The sequence below is a fragment of the Vigna angularis genome, chromosome 4, assembly GCF_016808095.1.
Source record: "Vigna angularis cultivar LongXiaoDou No.4 chromosome 4, ASM1680809v1, whole genome shotgun sequence".
NCBI lineage: Eukaryota > Viridiplantae > Streptophyta > Magnoliopsida > Fabales > Fabaceae > Vigna > Vigna angularis.
In genome coordinates, this window is record NC_068973.1 from 6436075 (window position 1) to 6458400 (window position 22326).

Here is a 22326-nt window from a genome sequence, read left to right on the forward strand (position 1 = left end):
TAGCCTTTTGGCAGTTGTTATGGGTGTTGGGAAACTCTCCCACTCCTCCTTGGCTCATCTCCTTCATCCATGGAGGTTTTTCCCCCTTTTGGGATTGAAGAGGAAGATTGGCTACGAATGGGAAACACAAATGAAGCTTGGAACAATTGCTTAGTGCCTTGAAAAAGGACTTTCCTCTTCTCTTTTGTTCCAATTTCTTTCATATTTCTTATATTTTTAAATCTTATATATATATATATATATATATATATATATATATATAATTAAATACCAAATTGTATAGTGTATATAGGGATAAAACATTATTCGAGGATTCAAGAGATTGAAACTTGATGAGCTATCATAGACTCAGAGTCACTGAAAATATGATTTGAATATATTTATAAGTTAATTTTAACATAAATAGAGAACTCAAATGTTTGTGAATGCTTGAGAATTAAGTGAATGAAATTTAGTTTTGACAATTGTATATATTATATGTTAAATTCTTGTTGCACACCAACTGTTTGATAAAATACAAAAAATGATGGAATGTTGTTATCTAATTGAGTTATGAATTATAAAAGTTGTCATGTATTACATAAGTTCTTGTGGAGAGAACCATATTTATTACTTACACTAATGTACTTTTCGTTTTGTTTTATTAAATTTTTGGTACCATCATAAAAAATTTGTCTACCAACAAAAGACAATTTTGATATTTGTGATTTTTTTAAGGTGTTCCAAAAAAAATATTAAATAAAAAATCAAATATAAGAATGTTATTGAATAAAAAATAAATAAATGAAAAAATATTAAATCTTTATCACAAATATAAGATAAAAGTATCATTAAACTTAAATTAAAATAAAAAAATAATATTTTACATAAATATTACTTACACTTTGAGTTTATGAAAAAAATTAATTATAAAAATTCTAACAAATTAAAATTTACAAATTTATAATTATTTTATAATAGTTAATTTTACCAAACTCTTGTATACTTTCCTATTTAATTATGAGCTAGTTCTTTTAACTACTTTTTAAGCTAATTTTAGGAAAGATGCATAAGATATATGTAGTTTTGCCTTGCATTCGAATTGCGGAGACAACATGAAGAACCTCAACGTGTGGCCGAACCCTAGTGGCAGGATTTCCCCATGCCGTTCGACGTCTCCAACACTCAGCCTTGTCCGTTTTGTTCCTCCCTCTCCTTCTTCAGTTCGGTGTCATAGTTCTCTAACTCACCACACTTTCAGGTACATTTTCTTGCTTCAGTTGTCTCTTTCATCAATAAACACACACATCCATTTCCCTCTGTGAACATATTGGGTTAAAATATTGACTTGTAATTAGAATTTCCTCAGGTGTGCAGTGCTCGGTGCAGGATTCGCTGGCCTCTCTGTTGTTTGGCATTTGTTGAAGGTAGCTACCACGACTGCTTTTAAGACTTGATAAGCTTATGTGATTGAGGTCTTGAAATTAAGAACTTTATCTTATACATATTCTATTTCTTGACTATGTAAAAGTAATATTTCAATACTAACATCTATCTTTGGAGTACCCGTTTTCAATTTTTCAATAACTTCTCGGTTGTAAAAAAATTAAAGTGAAATAAAAAGTTATAAAAATGTGGGTTCTAACCATTAGAATAAAACTATTAATATAGTGTGAGTTGGTTAAAAATGATATAACATGATGATAATGAGACTCATTTAGAATAAATTAAGACACCTTATAATTTTCAGTTTAGACACTCGCATTGTAGAAGCATTAACATAACTTGGGACTTGTTTAAATAAAACTTTGATAATCACTTCTGTGGTGAAAAATGAAAAAAGAAATTTAGTTTCTTTCTGATATTGGTTTTTCTAAAAGATAAATAGTTTTGTGAAACTTATTTTATTTTTCTTTCCTATATTCTTATGGGAGAAGAGCTCATGGAGTCATAATTGTCTTTCAGTGGCTGATTTTTATTTCAATGTTTTTTTTGTTGAAATATAATCTGCAGCAAAGTCCTAAAGAGTTGAATCTGAGAGTTGATATATACGATGAAGTGGGCATTGGGGGTGGTGCTTCTGGAATTTCCGGAGGTCTTCTTCACCCTTATTCCCCGAAAGGTTTCTCATTTTATTCTCGAAATGTCTTACTGTGGAGTGTAGATACAGTGGATTGTTGTTTTCCATGGTTGTGCTGTGTTATGATGTGGTGTCTGTGGAATCTGCTGATGGATGAATTGTAATGTAGTTAAGCTTCTCTGGGAGGGTGCACAGTGTTGGAAAGAGAGCATGGAGCTTTTGAGAGTTGCTGAAGAAGCTAGTGTCTCCAAAGATTACAGAACTGGAGAATCTGCTGATAATATGGAAGCTTTTATAGCTCACAAAAGGTTCTTTAGTTTTTTTTGTCCTTTCAGCTACTGAATATTGTAGCAACCCACTCCCCCAACTCTTTCAAAGTGCTGTATTCTTCTTTTAAATATTTCATTATGCTGTGTTGTTTTTATACATTTTACTCTCTCCATTGGAATCTTAAGTTGATTTACACTGCTGATGATCAGCTGACTTCAGGGGCATCTTAAGACCGGCAACAGATATGAAGAACATGATCAAATTGAATGATGTAACCTCTCTGATTTAATAAATTTCAGAAATATTGTTTATTAGACTTGGGTTTCAGATATGAATGATGTAACCTTTATGTGATTAGAACGTCAAGACTTGTCTTCCTAGCTGCAGAGTACAAACACTTAACAATGGAGAGGCTCAAAGCCTTTTACCTGGTGTATATTTACCATTCAACACAGCTTTCTATATGCCTGAAGCTCTAAATATAAATTCTGGCCACTATCTTCAGGTTTGGATCACTAGTGCAAATTTTTTCATTATTTAATGTTTATGTCTTGCTATTTTTTCCCTTCTACAAGTTTACTTTCATCCATTTTGATAATTCTATCAGGCACTTTTCCGAGGATGTGAAATTTTGGTGAAAGAATCATCAAGTCTTGATTCTTCCCAGAAACAGCTTAAATTGCACATAAGATCAGTTGATAGGCTTTCTGAGTTTGAAGGTAATGATGCTTTGCTATTTGCTAGAAGTCCCACATTGACTAGAGATAAGTCTAATTCACAATACATAAGTGAGGGCAAATCTTACTTTATAAGTTAATTTTGTGAGGTTGAGTTAAACTTAAAGTTAACATTTTAATATGGTACTAGAGTTATGATTTAGAGTTTATCTTAGCAAAAATTGATGTTTGTTGAGTTTGTTGTTCCACCCGCTATCAAATCACTATCGGATTATCCATTAGTGTCTAATCTCACGCACGAGGTATATATCTTGGTGTGAGGAGGTGTGTTGAAAGTCTCAAATCAACTAAAAATAAAATCAATTCACAATACATAAGTGAGTGCAAATCTTAAGCTAATTTTGAGTTTGAGTTAGGTTTAAAGTCTACTTTTTAACATTATTCCTGTGGACTGTTGTAGTTTCATTTAGTGTGCTGCACTTTGCTTGTTAACTTGACAGTTTTGCAATTCTTGTCTGTCTCCTTTTTGCTTTTTAAATTACGTGAATGGTACATTTATATTTAGCATTTTTGTTCAAGAAGATCTAGCTCCATAAATAATGAGTCTTTTTAAATGATATTGGATTCAGGGCTTTCCAAAGATCTTTATTTCAACTAAGTCAAAATATATGAATTGGTAATTATGGACTCATTAGCTTTGACTATAATGTGTAAACTAGTCAATGCATAAGAAAAGAGGCTTAAAGGATAAATGATTTCCTTACCAGTGGCTTTGAAACACTTTTGTTTGCTTATTTTGTGATAGCTTTATCTTGTAAGTCACGACTGATATCAATAAAAAAGGATGAAAATACATGGAAAAAAAGTGGAATAGAGTTTATGATATTATTCATAATGTAGAGTCTGAGGATACAAGGCACAACAAAGATATAAATATAAAAATATTACAATAGCATAAAGACTACACTAATCTTAATTAATACATACAAAAACATATACATACACATATATCATATATACATATAAAGTCTCCACTGTCTATGGCCTGTCTCAATAAACCTTCCGGATTGAGGATCTGCACATAATCGTTTGATAGGATATAATGTGATAGGTTATAATGGGTAATGTGTGCAGAATAAAAGGAAACAGTTCGGGGTTCCTATCATCGTTACTGGAAGAAAACAAAACTGTGTAACCAAAGTCACATAGTTGACCTCTAAAGACCATTCAAAGTGAGATTAGGAACATAGTAAACATCGGATAAGGATAAAGTAGATGTGGAGACAAATCCAATACCTACTAATGATATTGAGAGTCATCCACATTCATAACAAATATAGGTGAAAAAAAAATTTAAGAACACAAAAGTCATAGGTTCAAAATGAGGCACCAAAATCAATATCCATTAGGAAGGAAACATACGTGACGAATAAGACGAAGACAAAAAAGACCTTTCAAGGATAAGATAGACATAACATATGACTGAATAGCAAGGAACTTTTGAAATTGTTCTACAAGATCAGCTAATGGAATGTAGAGAATCTTCCTTTTCACCACTATATTTAAATGTAAAATATGACAATAGCATAAAAACTAAACTATGTAATGATGATCATATTTTTGGCAGAGCTTTTGATGTTCAAAACTATGCTATAATATAATATCTTTTGTTTAGGGGAATATGATGCAGTCATCGTATGCCTTGGCGCCAAGGTGAACATGCTTCCTGAGCTTTCTGGGAGGCTTCCTTTGAGGACATGTAGGGGTGTGATTGCACAACTGGAATTGCATGAAGATATGAAGTAAGGTTTTAAAGTTCTATGTTGCAATGTTTTTGAGATTATTTCAATGTTATATCGCTTTTATTTGAGAATTTTCTGGCATTTTCTTTCAGAGGCTATCCCGAGAGGGCCCCCTCAATTTTATCAGATGCATGGATTGCCGTTCAGGGGTCTCATAGTCTGAATTTGGGCTCAACTTGGGAATGGAAATCGGTAAATTCATCACCAAATGTTTCGAGCGATGAAGCTGCGAAAGCTCTTGATGAGCTTTTGCCAAAGGCATCTACCATTTATCCTGGAATAAAGGACTGGGTTTTCACTGGAGCAAGAGCTGGTCTGAGGGCAATGCCTCCACTCACCACCCTTGGATCACTTCCACTTTTGGGTTGTATTAATGATGTAATAGGCATAAATCAGACTTGTAAGTATTGGTTATTTGGAGGGCTAGGTTCAAGAGGATTGCTATACCATGCTTGGCTAGGTAATTTGATGGCACAAGCTGTACTTTCCTTTAATGAGGAAGTAATTCCATCTGAGTTGAGATCTTGGAAAGCCATTGAACCAAAATGTAGCTTTCTGCTCTAACAATGTTCAATTTAGAGGAGAAATTTTGCTGAGATTTGAATCTTGTTACATTAGTATGTGATGCATCAGGAAAGTTGCTAATGAGATTTGTTGTATATTTGTTGAAGGAGAACTATTTTAAATTTCGAATGCCCAAGCAGTTGTCAAGTGGTTCGGATATATTGAATAGATGGAGAATGTTTTATTTTGGTCGGATTTATGTAATCTACGAAACGCGGACGGACATGGAACTAAACACGATAGAAATACATTTGTACACGTTATTATATATACTCACAGAAGTATAGAAAAATTGTGAAGTAGAAATTATATTAAAACCGTAGTTCTTATGAGTTTAAGTTGGACTAATCCGTTTTTTTAAAATAAATTATTTTAAAAAAATTAAATATAAAATTGTTTTATTGGAACATGTTTATGTTACAATTTATATATCAAAGTATTTAATGAACATTAAAATTAGGTTTATTAAGGTATTTAACATTTTAAAAATACCTATTTTGTTCTTTTAGATCTCAAATTAATTTTTGGGTTAAAGATAATTTAGGTCATGTAATTTTACGTCAGTGAGTTTTATAGTCAATTTTTTGGACCCTTTATTTTTCAAAATCCATACTTTTGGTTCCTATTTTTTGTAAACTTCATAATTTGGTTCCCACATTATTTTTTGTTAATTTCATAATTTTGGCTCCTGAGATTTTTATTTCAATGTATTGATAATTTTATGTAATTTTCAATTTAAGAAAAATTCATTGTTGTACATGTCGTTTGTTTGGTTGGATAATCTTAAAAAAAAACAGAAACAATACAGGTGTCAAACTCTCAGGAAAACATTTTAAAATCCCAACAAAAAAAAAATTACCACTTTCAGTAAAACAAACGTAGAACTACCATATTTGAACACGTAGTCACTTAGAAAGCAAACAGTGTCTAACTTCCCTTTTTGAAAACCCTAGACCACAGCTATCCATTCTGGCTCTCTCTTTCATTCCAACCTCATTTCTTTTTTCCTCTTTTATTCTCTCACTCTCCCTCACTATTTCACCTTATGAAACCTAGATCAATAAGTTTTTAAATAAGATTTAAATTAAATTTAAAAAAAAAATATTTATAACATATATCTAATTAGAAGTCAATAGACAAATAAATAATTTTTCTAAAAATAACTCTTTAAAATTTATGTTTTCTTTCTAATATTCATTTTAATTACTTAATATTTGAAAGAAATAACACACAAATAAAACCATCAAAAAATACCATAATGACAATATTAGTAAAATTAGATCAAAATATCATCATCATCATCAATAATTTCATCTGATATTGTATTAAGCTTTATGTTATCTATTTTTAATTTTTAAAAACCTAAAATAGAAAAATTAATTCATGTACCATAACCAATTATTTTAATGAATATAAATATGAACTGAAATGTTTATTTAATCCTAATATTTACCAATGTTCATATGTATTGTAAGAATATATATATATTTTATAATAAAATATCATGTATAGAAAGTATCATATAAGGAACTAAAAACATGTATTAAGCTCCAATCAGCATGGTCCGCTTCCTATGGGTGAAAGATGTTACAATTATGAAACACAGTTTCAGTATCAAGTCATGAACATAGCTTGGCCTTGCTCAGTGTCAAGCAAGAGAAGGATGTCAAACTTCTATGTAATTAAGAATCCAGATGATGCAATTAGCACTAACGATAAACATAAACAAATTAAATCTATCTGAATCAAGATTTCAATCAGCTAACAAACAATTATAGAAAGAAATTTTTAGCCATAAAAAAGAATTAAAATTAAATTAATATAAGCTGACAAAAATGCCACTAATATCGGCAAATTTAAGAATACAACAAAGAATGTGACTGATATGCACAAAGAAGAATTCTGATTGAATAGGATTTACAATAAATACATGACAACAGTTATGCCAACCTAGAAAACATGTTTAAGTTAAGTTAATGGAAAGAGAAACATATATAATTGAGACATAATCTAGTGAAACCACACTTAGAGAGTAAAACAATTTTTATTGATTATGTGAAGTTAGAACGAAGTTTAGCAAATTCTTTGACAAAAATCTTAAGAAGTGATGTGATTTTAGAAACATTAAAGGGCATATATTTAAGCCACTTGAAAACGAACAAGTAACCATAATCCAACTTTTTTTTATTAGAGATTCCATGAATAAGGTTTATATGGGTAAAAATAAATCCCTTGTTAATTTCGATAACACTACATTAATTTTAAATTAATTATTTCCATTTTTATGATATGGCTAAAAGTGCTAAATATTTCAATGTTCTGATTCTAAGTTCGTCAAATAACATTGTCACGGTTATGCCTTAGTGGATAGAAGAAGGAAGAAATATTTGAATTACCGTAAACTTTGACTCCTAAACTATATGAAACTATTAAACATGATAATAACAACAATGAATATACACAAGAAATTTATTTTATTATGTTGAGGTCAATTTTTCCAACAGGAAGATTATAGGAGAAAAAGAAGGCTAAAGTAGGTTAGAGATGAGTGAAAGCATATTCATTCATTCATCTTTTCTTTAAACTATATGATTACACCTTCACTAATGGCCTAAGTTTGCTTATCTTTTGAACAAAATATGAATCGGCTGATTTTTCGTCCATAGAAATATTTTTACGCTGTGTAGTATTGTTGGATGGTATCAATGTCAACACCTTTCAACTTCTCAACCGATCCCATTTCTTCCTGGGGATGTCTAGCTCTCTAAATCTGCAAAATTTTATAACATCAAATCAACATTACACACAGTGTTGTAACCAACAGCCGAAGCATCACCACCAAAAGTTAATTAACAGTAGAAAAAAAATCGAACTTTGACCCTATTTCAAACAAAAAATTTGGCTACCCATTTTAATAATATAATAGTATATATTTATGTTTTGGGTTTTCAAAGTGTGGGTATTTCTTTTGGGTGTTAATTCATCATTCTATTCAAGTTAAGTTTATAAAACTTGACCTTGCTGCCTCGGCAGGTTTTTGGGCCTGGTAAGCAATTCCAGGGACTTGAAGACCGTGCATTATGCTTTGGGCCACCGCCCATTGGGCTTTCCTTTTCGCCCATACCGTAATTCTTCTTGTTTGTGATTCCGATCGATCGATGCACATTGATCGATGGTTCAGCACTAAGCGAACAAAGTTTACTCTATACAACAATTTTCAAAAACTAGTTTTTAGAGAATGAGAATAGGAAAAAAAAAAGTGAACGTGTAAGAGAGAATACGAGGAATAGAAAATTGAAAGTTGAAAATCAAAATTAGATAGAGATGTTCTACATTTTGTTTAAAAATGAGAGGTCTTATAATGTTTTTGTTGTTATTATTAGAATGATTTTTTTTTAATTTCATTTCAATATTTTAAATATTTTTAATTTGGTATTATTTTCTTGAGAAGTTAGTTAATATAGCCTTCTTCTATCAAATTGATATTAATAATGATAACATGTGAATGACGAATAATATATTTTCGATCAAAGTTGATTTCATAATAGAATAATACATAGTATGAATGCCAAATATCATTCATAAATTTATTGAAAGATTACATTGGCTATCTTTAAAAATAAAATAAAATTAATAACATTTAAAAAAATGAAACAAAATTTTAAAAAAATATAGACAAAGAAAATTATTGAACCAAAATTACAAAAACAAAAAAAGATTGAAAAGTCTTTTAAAACAATATATTAACAAATCAACAAAAAAGAATAATAATAGGCAGTTTGCATATTGTTTTATATCAAGTTTCCAAACTAAATAGTGATACTTCTTTAATCAACTTTAAACTAAACAGGAAAATCATACTGGTGAAGAGGAGATGAAAGCAAAAGATAGAGAAAAAAAGATAAATGTGGTAAGTAGCATAGGTAAAAAGCAAACAACACATATATGTTTTTTCTGAAACATAAAATAATGTTTATTAAGACGTTGTTCTGGGTAAGATGAGGTTGACATGTTACCATAGAACTGGAGAACCTGTACATTTCAGGTTTTTCTCCGAAAAAATGCCATAAATGAAAAAAAAAAAATAGAGAATGAGGTAATGATTCAATACTTGTTCTAAGGCTTGTTTGGGAGCGTGGTGTCGCAAGCACCGCTTGTTAGCCCCATGCGAATGAGAAATTTGAGGATATCAAGAGGAATGTAGGTGATGATACTGTAGACCCAGATTGCTCCTGCCCATTCCCACCCAACTCCATGGATTTTCGCAAAGTCCCAATGTGCATACACAGCAATCACAGAGGCCACCTAATTCAGTTCAACTCTTTCCAGTTAAAACCACTTCCATGGAAACTCAAACACGCACAAAAGAAAAGCTTTTCAGAAAGAAACTAACCAGTTGGGCACAAAGGAAGGCAACAATGAGCATCACGCCAGGTCGTTCGAGATATGACCAGCCCCTTGATCTCGTGACAAAGATGAGTGCCTGACTAACGATACTCACTTGAAGGTACAGAGCAGAGTTAAGTTGCTCCTCGCTTTCTGCAATTGAACGTATTCCAAACACATCCTGAAATAAGACAAAACACACTTTTGTTAGATGATTATGTTTATGGACATTTGTTATATTTATAATATGTAATTGAAAGTGGGGCTGTTGCTTACAGAAAAGAAATGAGTGTCATGAACGAGGTAGAAGAAGACTGCGGTCATGATGGCCATGTATGCTCCAAGAACGATTCCGGTGGCAAAGATTTCGTTAAGTTTCCATGAATCAGGCAAAGGAGATGGTTTCACTCTGTCTTTTGATATGGTCATGATGGTTCCGTCGTTCAAGATGGCTATGATGAGAACCATGAAGGGAGAGAAGTCGAACTTCCATATTAAAGCAACAAGCAAGAACCCGAACACAACGCGGATTGTGATGGAAACAGCGTAGATTGTGTAGTTCTTCATCCTCTGGAAAATTGCCCTGCTTGTCAACACAGCACTCACAATCACACTGAGTCCAGGTTGTGTCAGAACAATATCAGAGGCACTCCTTGCTGCGTCAGTTGCATCATCCACTGCAATGCCGATGTCTGCCTTCTTCAGTGCTGGTGCATCGTTCACACCATCTCCTGTCATGCCACAAATGTGCTTTTTGTCCTGCAACCTCTTTACAATCTCGTACTTGTGCTCTGCACATACGAATGTAAACATGTACAACTGTTTGAAAAAAAAGCCACTGCATAACCATAATTTAGAAGCTCAGTACAACGTTAAGTCCTTACCAGGGAAGACTCCGGCAAATCCATCAGCCTTCTCAATGAGCTCATCAACTGAGATTGAAGAAAGGGCTGCATCCGAGGAATCGCCAAGGAGGGAGGATGAAGGGTACATGTTGGTGCCCATTCCAAGTCTACGACCGGTTTCTTTGCCAATGGCAAGTTGGTCACCGGTGATCATTTTAACATTGACTCCAAGTTCAATAGCACGACGAATGGTCTCCGCACTATCATGCCTTGGAGGATCAAAGAGAGGTAGCAGACCCAAAAACTCCCATGGATCTCCAGCGCTCTCCTTCGTCTTTTCTGGAACACTCTGCCAACAAATATAGTGCACTTCATTTGTTACACTTTCTCTTTTTTATTTCTATTAATCAATGAATTCATGGCCTCTTACATCAAATTCGGTTACGTGTCTTGTGAAGATTGATGGAAAATGTGTAATAATTTATCTTTTCATGTTTACACCCTTTACTCACCTGGCGAGCAACACCCAAGGAACGCAGACCGCGGTCAGCATATTCATCAATAACCTTGTGTGTCCTTTTCAGGACCTCTCCTTTAAGGCCACAGAGTTCAATGATCTGATATACAGAAATGGGTAATCAGATAACATTGTTTATTTTAAGAATAAATATTTTACTGTAATTCACGTTGTCGTGCTTATATACAGAGTCTCACTTGCTCAGGAGCACCTTTGCTGCTTCTGTGCCAGTCACCATTGTTGTCAATGAAGGTAATGGCAGTGCGCTTGTCCACAGGATTAAAAGGCAAGAAATGCACCTCGGTGATTCCTGCTCTTGCCTGAGATGTCAAAATAGAATCCAATTACATTGCTAAGCCGCTTAGTTTGCTTTCAGTTCATGTTAATGTATTAAAGAGTGTGAATCATAATACCTCCTTAGGGTCACTTAACATTCCCACAATTGATGAATCAATGGCATCCTGGTTTTCAGTCCTTGAAGCTCTAGCTGCATATAGGACAAGAGTGTCCTTGTCCATACCCCTGGGGAAGACCTGTAATGCAAGGAATCCATTATCAATCCTCTGGTCTTAAACCATTGAGCATAGGAATAAGAAAAGAAAAGCATGCATCTTAGAAAATATGAGCATAAAACTCGGCAATGAATAGTATTATCTTGTTATAATATTTTGGGAATGTAAAGGCATTTACTTTAGTCACTAACCTCAATCAAGTTCTTATCCACAGTAAGCTTATTAAGGGTGAGAGTTCCAGTTTTGTCACTGCAGAGAACATCCATCCCTGCCATTTCTTCAATGGCTGTCATTCTCTTGGTGATGGCTCCTTGTTCGGACAAACGGTGAGACCCAATTGCCATGGTCACAGACAAGACAGTAGGCATGGCAATTGGAATACCACCAATGAGAAGCACCAATAAGTTATCAATGCCATCTCTATAAGACCTATGCTGGATGGGGTACATGACAATGATCTCTATCACCATGCCCACAGCAATTGAGCAGATACAAAAGTTGCCAATAGACGTCAACACCTAATTGAAACAGTAAAAGAAAATCCTAAAAATTAGTCTAAATTTGGATCAACTTCAAATAAGAACTCATTCTCTAGATCTTGGGTCTAAAGTGCGTGATCAAAAGCTTAAAGATATGATACCTGTTGAAAGTGACCGACATTGTTGGTGCTGTCTACAAGATGAGCAGCCTTGCCAAAGAAGGTGTTGACACCAGTGGCAATGACAACAGCTTCAATTTCTCCTTGTTTGCAGGTGGAACCAGAGAATACTTCATCACCAGGGTTCCTTGTGACTGGCAAGGATTCACCAGTGAGAGCAGCTTGGTCAATTTTGAGAGGATCTCCCTCCAAGAGACGGGCATCGGCAGGGACGATATCTCCCAACTTGATGCTAATCATATCTCCAGGTACCAAAATTGATGCATCTTCTTCACCCCATTTTCCATCCCTCAACACCTACACGACGTTGTCAAGTTTAGACGAGTTCTCCATCCAACAAATAACATGAAAAATTGAAGTGACTGAACAAATGTAATGTTACCTTGGTTTTGGGTGCAAGACCAGCCATCAAAGCAGCTGCAGCATTGCCTGCATTGTTTTCCTCAATGAAACTGATGGTTGAGTTAACTATAAGCAACACTACAATACCAGTGAAATCTTGCCAATCCGGCGGCTTGCCCTGTCAAATTTAACAGTTTTTGTTGGAGAATAGAAAGCACAGACACATAAATGCATAGTTTTGGTATGACATAATGACGATTGTTTTCATTTTTCAAATTGACTACAGAAGAGAATAAACTCTAGAGAATTGTAATTACCCCTCCATTGGCCAATACAATGGCCATGATAGCTGCACACTCCATGACCCATGATAGAGGATTCCACATAAAACCCAAAAACTTAAGGACCTTGCACTCCTTTTTCTCTTCTAATTTATTGTAGCCAAAAATCTGGAGCCTCTTCTCTCCTTCTGCAGATGTTAGACCTTGTCTGGTACATTTCAGCTGCACAAAGACCTCTTCAACTGGAATCTTTTCCTACAGTGACATGGAAAAGGAAGTGCAATTAATAAAAACTGTAAAATATGAATCAAACAAAGTGTGATGTGTCTGTTATCGAAGCTATTATACTGACAAGATCAACATTCTTCTTGAGATCCTCAAACGAGATATCAGAGGCCATGATGAAAGAAAGAAAGCCTTAAAAAATATGGCTTCTTTCTTTCTTATTTAATTTTTTTTGAAATTTTTTTATCTGTCTTCTTTAGCCGCTCTCAGTCCCCTATCTAGCTAGCCATAGGCAGGTAGAAAGAAACTGTGAACGAAGAAGCCAGACAGAACAAAAGAGAGATGCTTTAAATATATACGTAAGCTACCCCAAGGTGAGACAGCAACCGTTGCCATGGTTTCCCTATGGTTTTATAGTGTAATGTCCAAGACACAACAGAGGGGTACCTGTGATTCTCCGTGTAATGCTACATTTCTTGACCACTTGCATGCACCTGTTACTCTGCTTCTTGTGGCTTACCAATATTCTCGCTATTCTTAGGCTCTTCAAAATTTCCACATGGCTCTCATGTTCACCCATAATTTTGGAACAAACGCCATATTTCTTACACGTGTAATTTCGACACGCCTTTCATCTCACCGTTCACTAAAATCTTTCTTTCATTCATCTTTTATTCTTCAAACTTTTTGTTTCATGCATATTCATTCACCTTTTATTCTTCAAATTTTGTTGGAATCAACCAAAAAAAGTTATATATATATATATATAATTTTATAGTAAAAGTATTACAACTCAAAAAAAAACACATAGTCTCTAGTTACATCATGTTTTACTTGAGCAAATGTAACCATAAACTCTTAGAAAGTCATGTTTGCTGCCCCCAAAAAATAGATGTTAGAATGAGCTTTCTCCCAATCACTGAAACTCAATCATATAAATAATTACTGTATACTCATGTGTCCATTTTGGAATAAAATGTAAAATTCAATGCAACAACTTAATAAAAATTAGGAATCATATTATAATTTCGTATAAATGGATATATGCATAATTAAGATAAAATTAATATTATAAATATCAAACAATAAGAACAATATTGTTTTTAGATAAAAGTTTCACAAACTCTTAATTATCATGTGTAAATTTTAATCAAATATATCATTAACTTCTTGGTCAATTTTAGAACTTTTAATTATAATTAGATTGACAAATCATTATACCTCCTCTTAGAATATAAAGGTTGGAATATAAAAGTAGGGTGATAAAATAAGTTGTACTTGTAGGCCAATTCGGCATTGTTTAGGTAAAGCATATTAGTATTTTGAACTCAGCATTGGCTTGGTTTGCTTAATTCACCAACTTGTTCGACTATATGCATGACGAAGTCTAGTCTGCCAACCCGTCAAATTAATTGTTGTGTGTAAAGGTCAACTTCAAAAGTGTTGAACATAATAAGAAAATTGACAAGTTTATAACATTTTATTGTTAAAAATTTTAAATCTATATGTGTAAAGATGGAAAAGAGAAGGTAAGTGTAATAATTATAACAAAACATGCATAATTATGGTAAAAAAAATGAGACTTTTCATCTCAAGTGTCATATTGAAATATGTAACAATAGCAAATATAAAGATGTTTGGTAAAATGATTTTATAGATGCAAGGAAAGTTGAAGTGAAAAAAATAAATGAAATGGTGTCATGGTAGTTGTGTGCTAATTTAATTATCTAACATGGTTTTCCATTTAAATTTGTTAAGTATCAAGACTTGAATAAAATATTTAAATTCCGATGTAGCTTTAATTTCTGGGAATACTATTACGAGTAATATATTGAGAATATTTATGATAGAAAAAACAATCAAGAAAGAGTTGAATGCCATTATTAGTATGATTTTCATAACTTCTTATTTATGCACATCTTACCCTAAGAGTTATATAAGTTTGACAACACGTTACATTAATTCAAATTAGAAGTAAACTAGGAAGATTATTAACTTTTGTGATACCTCACATTGGATTTAAGTTATCTAAAAATATAAATGCATTTTGCGCGATTTATGAATTTAGAAAAAGAAAGTTATATCATTTTGGATAATGCTTCTAGCAATGTTGCAAAAGATTTTAAAAATTAAGCTTATTTTATAAATTTTGTTGATTTGTGATGGTGAGCTTTTTAATGTCTATATTGATATGAACACAATTTAAAAGTGACTACTTAAGAAGAATTAATGGTACATTACAATTTAAAAATGATTGTTTAAGAAGGATTAATGGTGTTTGATGATGCTTTAGATCAAATTAAGAAGAATGTCATATATGCTATATGGGTTTTGAGAATAGAATGACTAAATCTAAATAATGTCTTCAAGAAAAATTAGAGACATTGTTGTGTGAAGTGGATTGTGTGCAACTATACTTATTTGATATTTCAAATTCTTATTAAATATTAATGAATTTATTTACATGTAATTGATGAAGTTACAAGTATATTTTTTTTTGAGGAAAAAAATAAAAGAGAGTAAAAAACATTAGTGTTTTCCTATAAATCCATAATCACTATGAATTCAACTATTTATATTCTTGATCAAATATATTTAAAAATCTATTAAAAATACTTGAAGAATTATCATGAATCTTGAAGATGTAAAGTGTTCTTGTATAGTGTCTAATGCATAGAATGATGATTATATATAAGTTTTATACACGTTAACTTGATCTTGTATTTAGGAAACTCTCTTGTATTACAAAGAATTTTTCTTAATAATAAAAATCATTCTAATTCACTAAAATGTGTTTTTAATCAAGTAAAAGATTCTTAATTAGTTTGGTAAGACTTCAAGAAACACTTTAATTAATTAAAATATTAAATTAATAAATAAAAAATTACTTCAAAAAAAACTTTAAGCGATTATGATCTTCATGTATTAATAGATTAAAATCATTTAGTGTCAAATTTATGTTTTGATCTTCGTATTTTAATTGCTTAAATAAAGTTTTTAATCAATTAAAAAATTATTTAATGTCTTGTTTGACCTTTTTTGAATTCTTCTATTTTAATTTATTAAAATGAAAAATTAATAAATTAAAATAACTCGTGGTTTTAACAAATTAAAATGAAAATTTAATCTATTAAAACTTTGAATAATTCTTTCGGGACGCTATTGTAATCCATTAAAGAGATTTTAATCGTAAAATACTCAAACTTCGATCCTATATATTCCTGTCTCTTCAAAACTACACTAATCAATTAACATCTTTTAATAATTTTCTTTAAGCAAAACATCATCGATATTCTTATGGAAGAAGTTTAAGCATCTTACTAGTAATGCTCTACGGTAGCTGAGATAGAATTTATAAGTTGACATGAAGTACAAGGTCCGGCATAAACTCCTTAGGATTTAATACTTTAATTAGAAGTTTAATTTTTATCATTAATTTATTGTGAATAAATAATTAAAAGAAATAATAAAATAATAAATAAATAAAATTAATAAACTTAAATTTTAATATCAACTAAAATATTTTATTCCATATATTATTCTTTTAAAACGTAACCTTTTTCATATAAAAAATGATAATAATTATTTATTTTATTTATTTTATTTATTTTCATTTTAATTTATAAATTTGAAAATTTATATTTTACATTTGATTATTATTAAACTATTATTTTATAAATTGTTTTTAAATACATTAATGTATAACCAACTTTTTTTCAATCACTCCCGATAAAACTTTCCCCTCCCTTTATTTCAATTAAAAGAATCTTATTTTCATTCTAATGACAATCGTATATGGAGCATACAATAAGAATCTTCAACAACTTTAGATAAAAAACAAAATGCTAAAACATTGCCCGAAACATGTATAACTTTTTAAATAAACTTCTGCATATCTTTCTTTCCTTGTTCATCTGGAAGTATCTATCCAAAGGTTTACCCACACAGAGCATACATCTATTATAAAAATATGTAAAAAATAAGAGAGCACAGTAGAAGATTTCTAAGTATTTCCCCCAGTTCATGACAACTCCAATATAAAGCAAAAATCCTCACATGATCAATAAGAATCTTTACAACTTTTAGAATGATATAGAAGTTATGCAAAACAACAATAGTCATGTATGTATTGCAGTTATTAAGGTCAGTTACATTGAAAATTTATTCATGGTTAAACCTTCGAAGTATAAATTCCATCAAGCACCATTCAAGAATTCCACAAAATTAAGATTCGAAATATGAAAGAAAAAGAGACAAAAATATCGAAAGCAAAAAACTAAAGTTTCACATTAACAGCAAGAAATATAAAAAAGAATACAAAACTAGGGTTGTGGAAACACTGTACAATGACCTCTCTGTGACCAGATGACCAAAGCTACATCATTCCGACATCCCTTGTAACATTCTAGAAAACAAAAATATGAATCTCGAGTCGAAGGTTTACATCGTGCTTAAAATCCAAGTTTAGTGCGGCGCCAGTGCCTGCGCTTAGCATTGTACCTGACCAGACACAGAATAAAAAAAAACTGGGTGAGAGTGAGTCACAAAACTTCTAGAACAAGTTAATGATTGAGGTTGTTGAAACCTGATGGTGTTATCGGTCCTCATGCGGATCCAGTAAGGGATGGGTCTGTTCTGCCTCATCTTCTTCGCGAGCTTCTTCTTGATCCTGAAAGTTTTGTGAGAAGGCTACAAAAAATTCCGGCACATGTCAGAATGAAGAATGGTTCCAATTAGCTTAAACAGTAAACGAATGAGATTCTCCCTCACCATTTTCGCTGCGGATTGTCGACCACGCTACGCAGCAAAACCAGGTTCCACAGCTTCTGAGCCAAACCCTGGTTCTTGAAGCAACTAAAACACAAATTGGACCGGGTTCAGTGATTTTGTTGCTCGAAACCTACTAATTGGGCTAAAATAAGCCCTTTATTGACATCCGGAACTTAATAAAGGCTTGGCAAGACAATTGCTTCATGTAATTTTTTATTTTGCATATACACCTCCCTCTCTATGTCAGTGACGTAGTTGTTACGTTACTCAACTATATTATCTCGTTATATATTATTATTTTATTTTATTTTTCATAATTTTACGGTTTTATAGTTTTATCATCTTATCATTTTATGATTTTATGCAATTTTATGCTTTTAATTGTTTTAATTGTCTTTAAATAATTTTAAACAACACTTTTACAAATGTGATTTATTTGTTAAAATTAAATCTTAGATAATTCTTATAACAATTAGACTATATTTATAACATTTCATTTCAAGAAAGGTTCTCAAACCATTAAACCTCTATATATTCTTTTTATAATTGAAGATAACATGACTGAAACTAGAAATGTAATTAGAACTACTATAATATATATATATATATATATATATATATATATATATATATTATTTCATTATCTATTTTAAAGTAAATACTTGATATGTTATTAAATTAGACTATCAATTTTTGTAATATGATAAAACTATTGGTACTACTAATAAAATTTTCTAAAATAATTTTAAATAAAATAGGCCATTTAATTGTTGATCATAAAGTTATTGAAAATTAATTAATAAACAATTTGAAATTTTGTAAAACTTGATGAAATAATTAATTTTTTTGTAATAGTATATTATAAATAATGATCAAAAGATAACTTTTTTGTTACAATTTTTTAACAAAAAAAAAAACTAAACGAAAATAAGAATATAAAATATGTAGTTTTTTTTTTCCTAGCAAATCTACCCGTATTTAGAATATAATTGTCAGGTGTTATTTTGTATATATATATTTAAATATGACAGTTATTTAAATTGTTTACGGTTAGGTGAAAAACTTTGTTTGGAGATGATTTTTAACGGGTAAAAATTATAAGGTTTAATGTTTTAATAGGTCCCTATTTTCGTCCAGAATCTTAAATAGGACCCTTTCTTTTTTAGCGTCTTAATTGAGTTCTTATTTTTGCAAAATTGAATCAAATAGGGTCTTTCCGTTAAATTGATCAGACAGCGTTAAGTATTGTGTGACCTGGCATGCTGACAGTGTTGTTTTAACACACGTGTCATTAAAAGAGTGGATGAATTCTATTATTTTAAATTTTGAATTACAAAATTAAGTTAAAAGAGTAGAAATTCAATTACAGAAAGAGCAAAGTTGGCAAAGTTGAAAATTCTCTGCAATTGCGATATGGAAATGAAATTGGGGAAAAAAGTGGAAATTTAATTACAGAAAGCCCGATTCAACTCCTCCTTGGTTCACTTTAAGCTCATGGACTCCATGGAGAAAGGTCCCTCTCCTATCAAACCCGAACACGATTCCGATAGTGACAACGATGACGACCACAATGACGATGATCAAGATATGTACCAAGAGATCAACCAGAACGGCCACACTCGAAGCTTGAACAGGTTGTACAAGAATGGGTTTTCGGGTTCCTGTGCCGGTGGGTTTAGGATTCGAATTCCCACCGGGATGCCCCCTGCTCAACCCAGGTCTGGCTCCAAGATTTTTGGGAAGGTTGGGAATCAGAAATCCAGCCCTAATTTGAATCAAAACCCTAGCCCTAATTCTAATTTTGGGAAGAAGAGAGATGGTGGCTGCTATTAAGGTTTTAGGAGATTGATTTATGAGGATGGAACGTATGAAGATGGAGATGGCGAGGGAGATGGAAACTATGCGTATGGAGATGGAAATGAAGCGCACTGAGATGATTCTGGAGAAGAAGAAAAAGGCGAGATGATTCATGGAGATGGAAATTAGGCCTTTGCCAAGGCAGTTTCAGAAAAGAAGAAGGCGAAGACTGTGTCTTCCCCTCAGCAGGTAAAATAAGAAAGTCAAAATTTCCCCAAATTGTAGAGAGAATGAAGCTTTCTGGAATTGAATTTTCAACTTTGCCAATTTTCCCCATTCTGTAATTGATTTTTCACTCTTTTAATTTAATTTTTTCATTCAAAATTTAAAATAATAGAATTCATCCACTCTTTTAATAACACGTGTGTTTTAATGACACGTGTGTTAAAATAACACTGTCAGCATGCCAGGTCACACAATACTTAACGCCGTCTGATCAATTTGACGGAAAGACCTTATTTGATTCAATTTTGCAAAAATAAGGACTCAATTGAGACGCTAAAAAAGAAATGGTCCTATTTGACATTCTGGACGAAAATAAGAACCTATTGAGACATTAAACCAAATTATAATGTTAAACGTCACCAATATCATATTTCTTTTAGTTACATAGTAAGAGTTCAAGAGCAAAATGAAATCTTTGATACAGTATTTGGAACTAAGAGCTATGAAGAAAGAACAAGAACGAAGGAAGAAACTGATTCTCATTGATTAGCACTTTCACACAAAGAGGTATTCGTACAGAAAGATTTGTTACCATGCCTATGAACTTCATGGTCTTCTCTTCATATAATTTTTATCAGAGCTATAGTTTATGATATCCAGAGTAAATTTTAGCAGCGAAAGAGACATTATTAATTTTCTCCATCATAAAGGTTCTCAATGAATTTTGTTGGTCCATTTTTGCACAACTGATGTTGTTTGACTTGTGCAATCTTATCATAGTCATCTTTTGAGAGCGCCCAATCAAATATTTCAATATTTTGCTTCATTCTTTCTTTATTATAGCTCTTAACCACAATAGTGACTCCTATCTCATACAACCATCTGAGAGATACCTATCATCATAGAAAACCTCATTAAGGTTAGCTAATCACGTATACAAACATGTGTTTATGAAGTTGAAGTATGAAATCTTTACCTGAGCAAACGATTTGCCATGAGCTTTTGCAATTTGCTTGACCAATTCATTATCGACAACATAGTTGGAGCCCCACAAGGTCCCTGGTGCCCCCAAAGGAGAGTATGCAGTTATGACTATTCCTTTGGCTTGACAATATTCTCGCAGTTTTTTTTGTTGCCAAGTAGGATTCATCTCAACCTGTTTGATGATATAAAAATAACCAAAAGAGGGGTTATCATTTCAAAAATAGAAAAATATCTCTTGATAGAACTTATGGACTTACTTGATTGACAGAAGGAGGAATAGTAGCAAAAGAGAGGAGATTTTCAAGTTTATGACAACTGAAATTGCTCACTCCAATTAATTTTGTAAGGCCTTGCTTTTGGCATTCCTCCATTGCTTGCCACACACCCTTTAAGTCAAATGATGTTAGGGCCTCTTCAGGAAAAGGAAAATCCCAAGTTCCAGGTTTCACAGATATGGGCCAGTGAATTAAATAAAGATCCACATATTCCAACTTCAAAGACCTGCACTAGTTTTCGGCTCCACATAGCCCAATTGCGTGACTTTAATATTCAAAATTACACTCTACCATTTTATCTATGATTAATTAAAATTTATTAAAATTATGAAATCAAGAGAGGAAAAATTATTAATACTATGTTTGATAATAATATTAGTTGGTAATATATTACTATTCTAACCAAAATTATTCTCAAATAGGATAATTTATGTAAAAGTAATTGACAAATTTGTACTTACCGAAGTGTTTTGTGGATAGCGGGAAGAACAAGATGAGGAAAGTTATCAGTGCACCAGAGTTTAGAAGTGATGAAGAGTTCGTCTCTGGAGGTTATGAGACCAAGTTGAAGTGCTTCAGCTATGGCTTCTCCAAGAGGTTGCTCAGAACCATATATTGAAGCAGTATCAAAGTGTCTGTATCCTATTTTGATAGCTTCTAACACTGCCTCTTTGGTATCAATGGTGGAAGATGTTGAACCAGTGCCAAATCCAACCATAGACATTTTGTGATAGTTGAAAGAAGATTGAATCACTATATGAGGAATGTTTGATGAAGACATGTCACAATACAAGATGAATTGCATATTCTGTAGAGGAGAAGAAACCTTGCATCTCCTTTTATAGACACAAGGAACCTTGCATTTCCTTTTATAGATATAGACTTAATTTCCATAATTGAAAACTACACATTTTCTTAGATTGTGTAATGAGTAATATTTGGTTATTTTACATGTTATATACAAATGGCATATAAGATTTTATGTATGTAAGGATTATACGTATATGCCATAAAATTTAACCCTTCTAAATAGTGTCGTGTACGTAATTTACATTACGTAGCTATATCAGTATAAAATGACTAAAGATATTTTGTTATAGTCAGCATTAAAAACCTTTCAAATTGGCTTTTCTTCAA

The 22326-nt window shown here is 32.0% G+C and overlaps 4 protein-coding genes across 4 annotated transcripts; 1 reads left to right on the forward strand and 3 right to left on the reverse strand.

Annotated features, from left to right (window-relative positions):
* Positions 1-1058: 1058 nt before the first annotated feature.
* On the forward strand, positions 1059-5401 carry LOC108330021 (uncharacterized). The gene is made up of 9 exons (XM_017564466.2): positions 1059-1240; positions 1349-1406; positions 1993-2101; positions 2229-2367; positions 2549-2600; positions 2688-2834; positions 2937-3048; positions 4682-4808; positions 4901-5401. Exons 1-9 carry the CDS (start codon positions 1095-1097, stop codon positions 5370-5372), a joined length of 1362 nt encoding a protein of 453 aa, XP_017419955.1. The 5' UTR covers positions 1059-1094; the 3' UTR covers positions 5373-5401.
* A 2428-nt stretch (positions 5402-7829) lies between these two features.
* LOC108330170 (ATPase 8, plasma membrane-type-like) lies at positions 7830-13454 on the reverse strand. The gene is made up of 13 exons (XM_052876956.1): positions 13266-13454; positions 12950-13168; positions 12673-12810; positions 12273-12587; positions 11824-12150; positions 11534-11653; positions 11318-11440; positions 11116-11220; positions 10643-10952; positions 10035-10549; positions 9766-9939; positions 9484-9677; positions 7830-8142 (listed from the first exon to the last, which is right to left on the reverse strand). The coding sequence occupies exons 1-12, from the start codon at positions 13311-13313 to the stop codon at positions 9489-9491; spliced, it is 2583 nt and encodes an 860-aa protein (XP_052732916.1). The 5' UTR covers positions 13314-13454; the 3' UTR covers positions 7830-8142; positions 9484-9488.
* Positions 13455-17400: 3946 nt separating this feature from the next.
* LOC108331458 (60S ribosomal protein L39) lies at positions 17401-18059 on the reverse strand. Its single transcript, XM_017566145.2, has 3 exons — positions 17909-18059; positions 17724-17827; positions 17401-17638 (listed from the first exon to the last, which is right to left on the reverse strand). The coding sequence occupies exons 1-3, from the start codon at positions 17909-17911 to the stop codon at positions 17590-17592; spliced, it is 156 nt and encodes a 51-aa protein (XP_017421634.1). The 5' UTR covers positions 17912-18059; the 3' UTR covers positions 17401-17589.
* A 2387-nt stretch (positions 18060-20446) lies between these two features.
* On the reverse strand, positions 20447-22089 carry LOC108331457 (NAD(P)H-dependent 6'-deoxychalcone synthase). The gene is made up of 4 exons (XM_017566143.2): positions 21651-22089; positions 21172-21415; positions 20907-21086; positions 20447-20823 (listed from the first exon to the last, which is right to left on the reverse strand). Exons 1-4 carry the CDS (start codon positions 21992-21994, stop codon positions 20620-20622), a joined length of 972 nt encoding a protein of 323 aa, XP_017421632.2. The 5' UTR covers positions 21995-22089; the 3' UTR covers positions 20447-20619.
* Between the last annotated feature and the right edge of the window lie 237 nt (positions 22090-22326).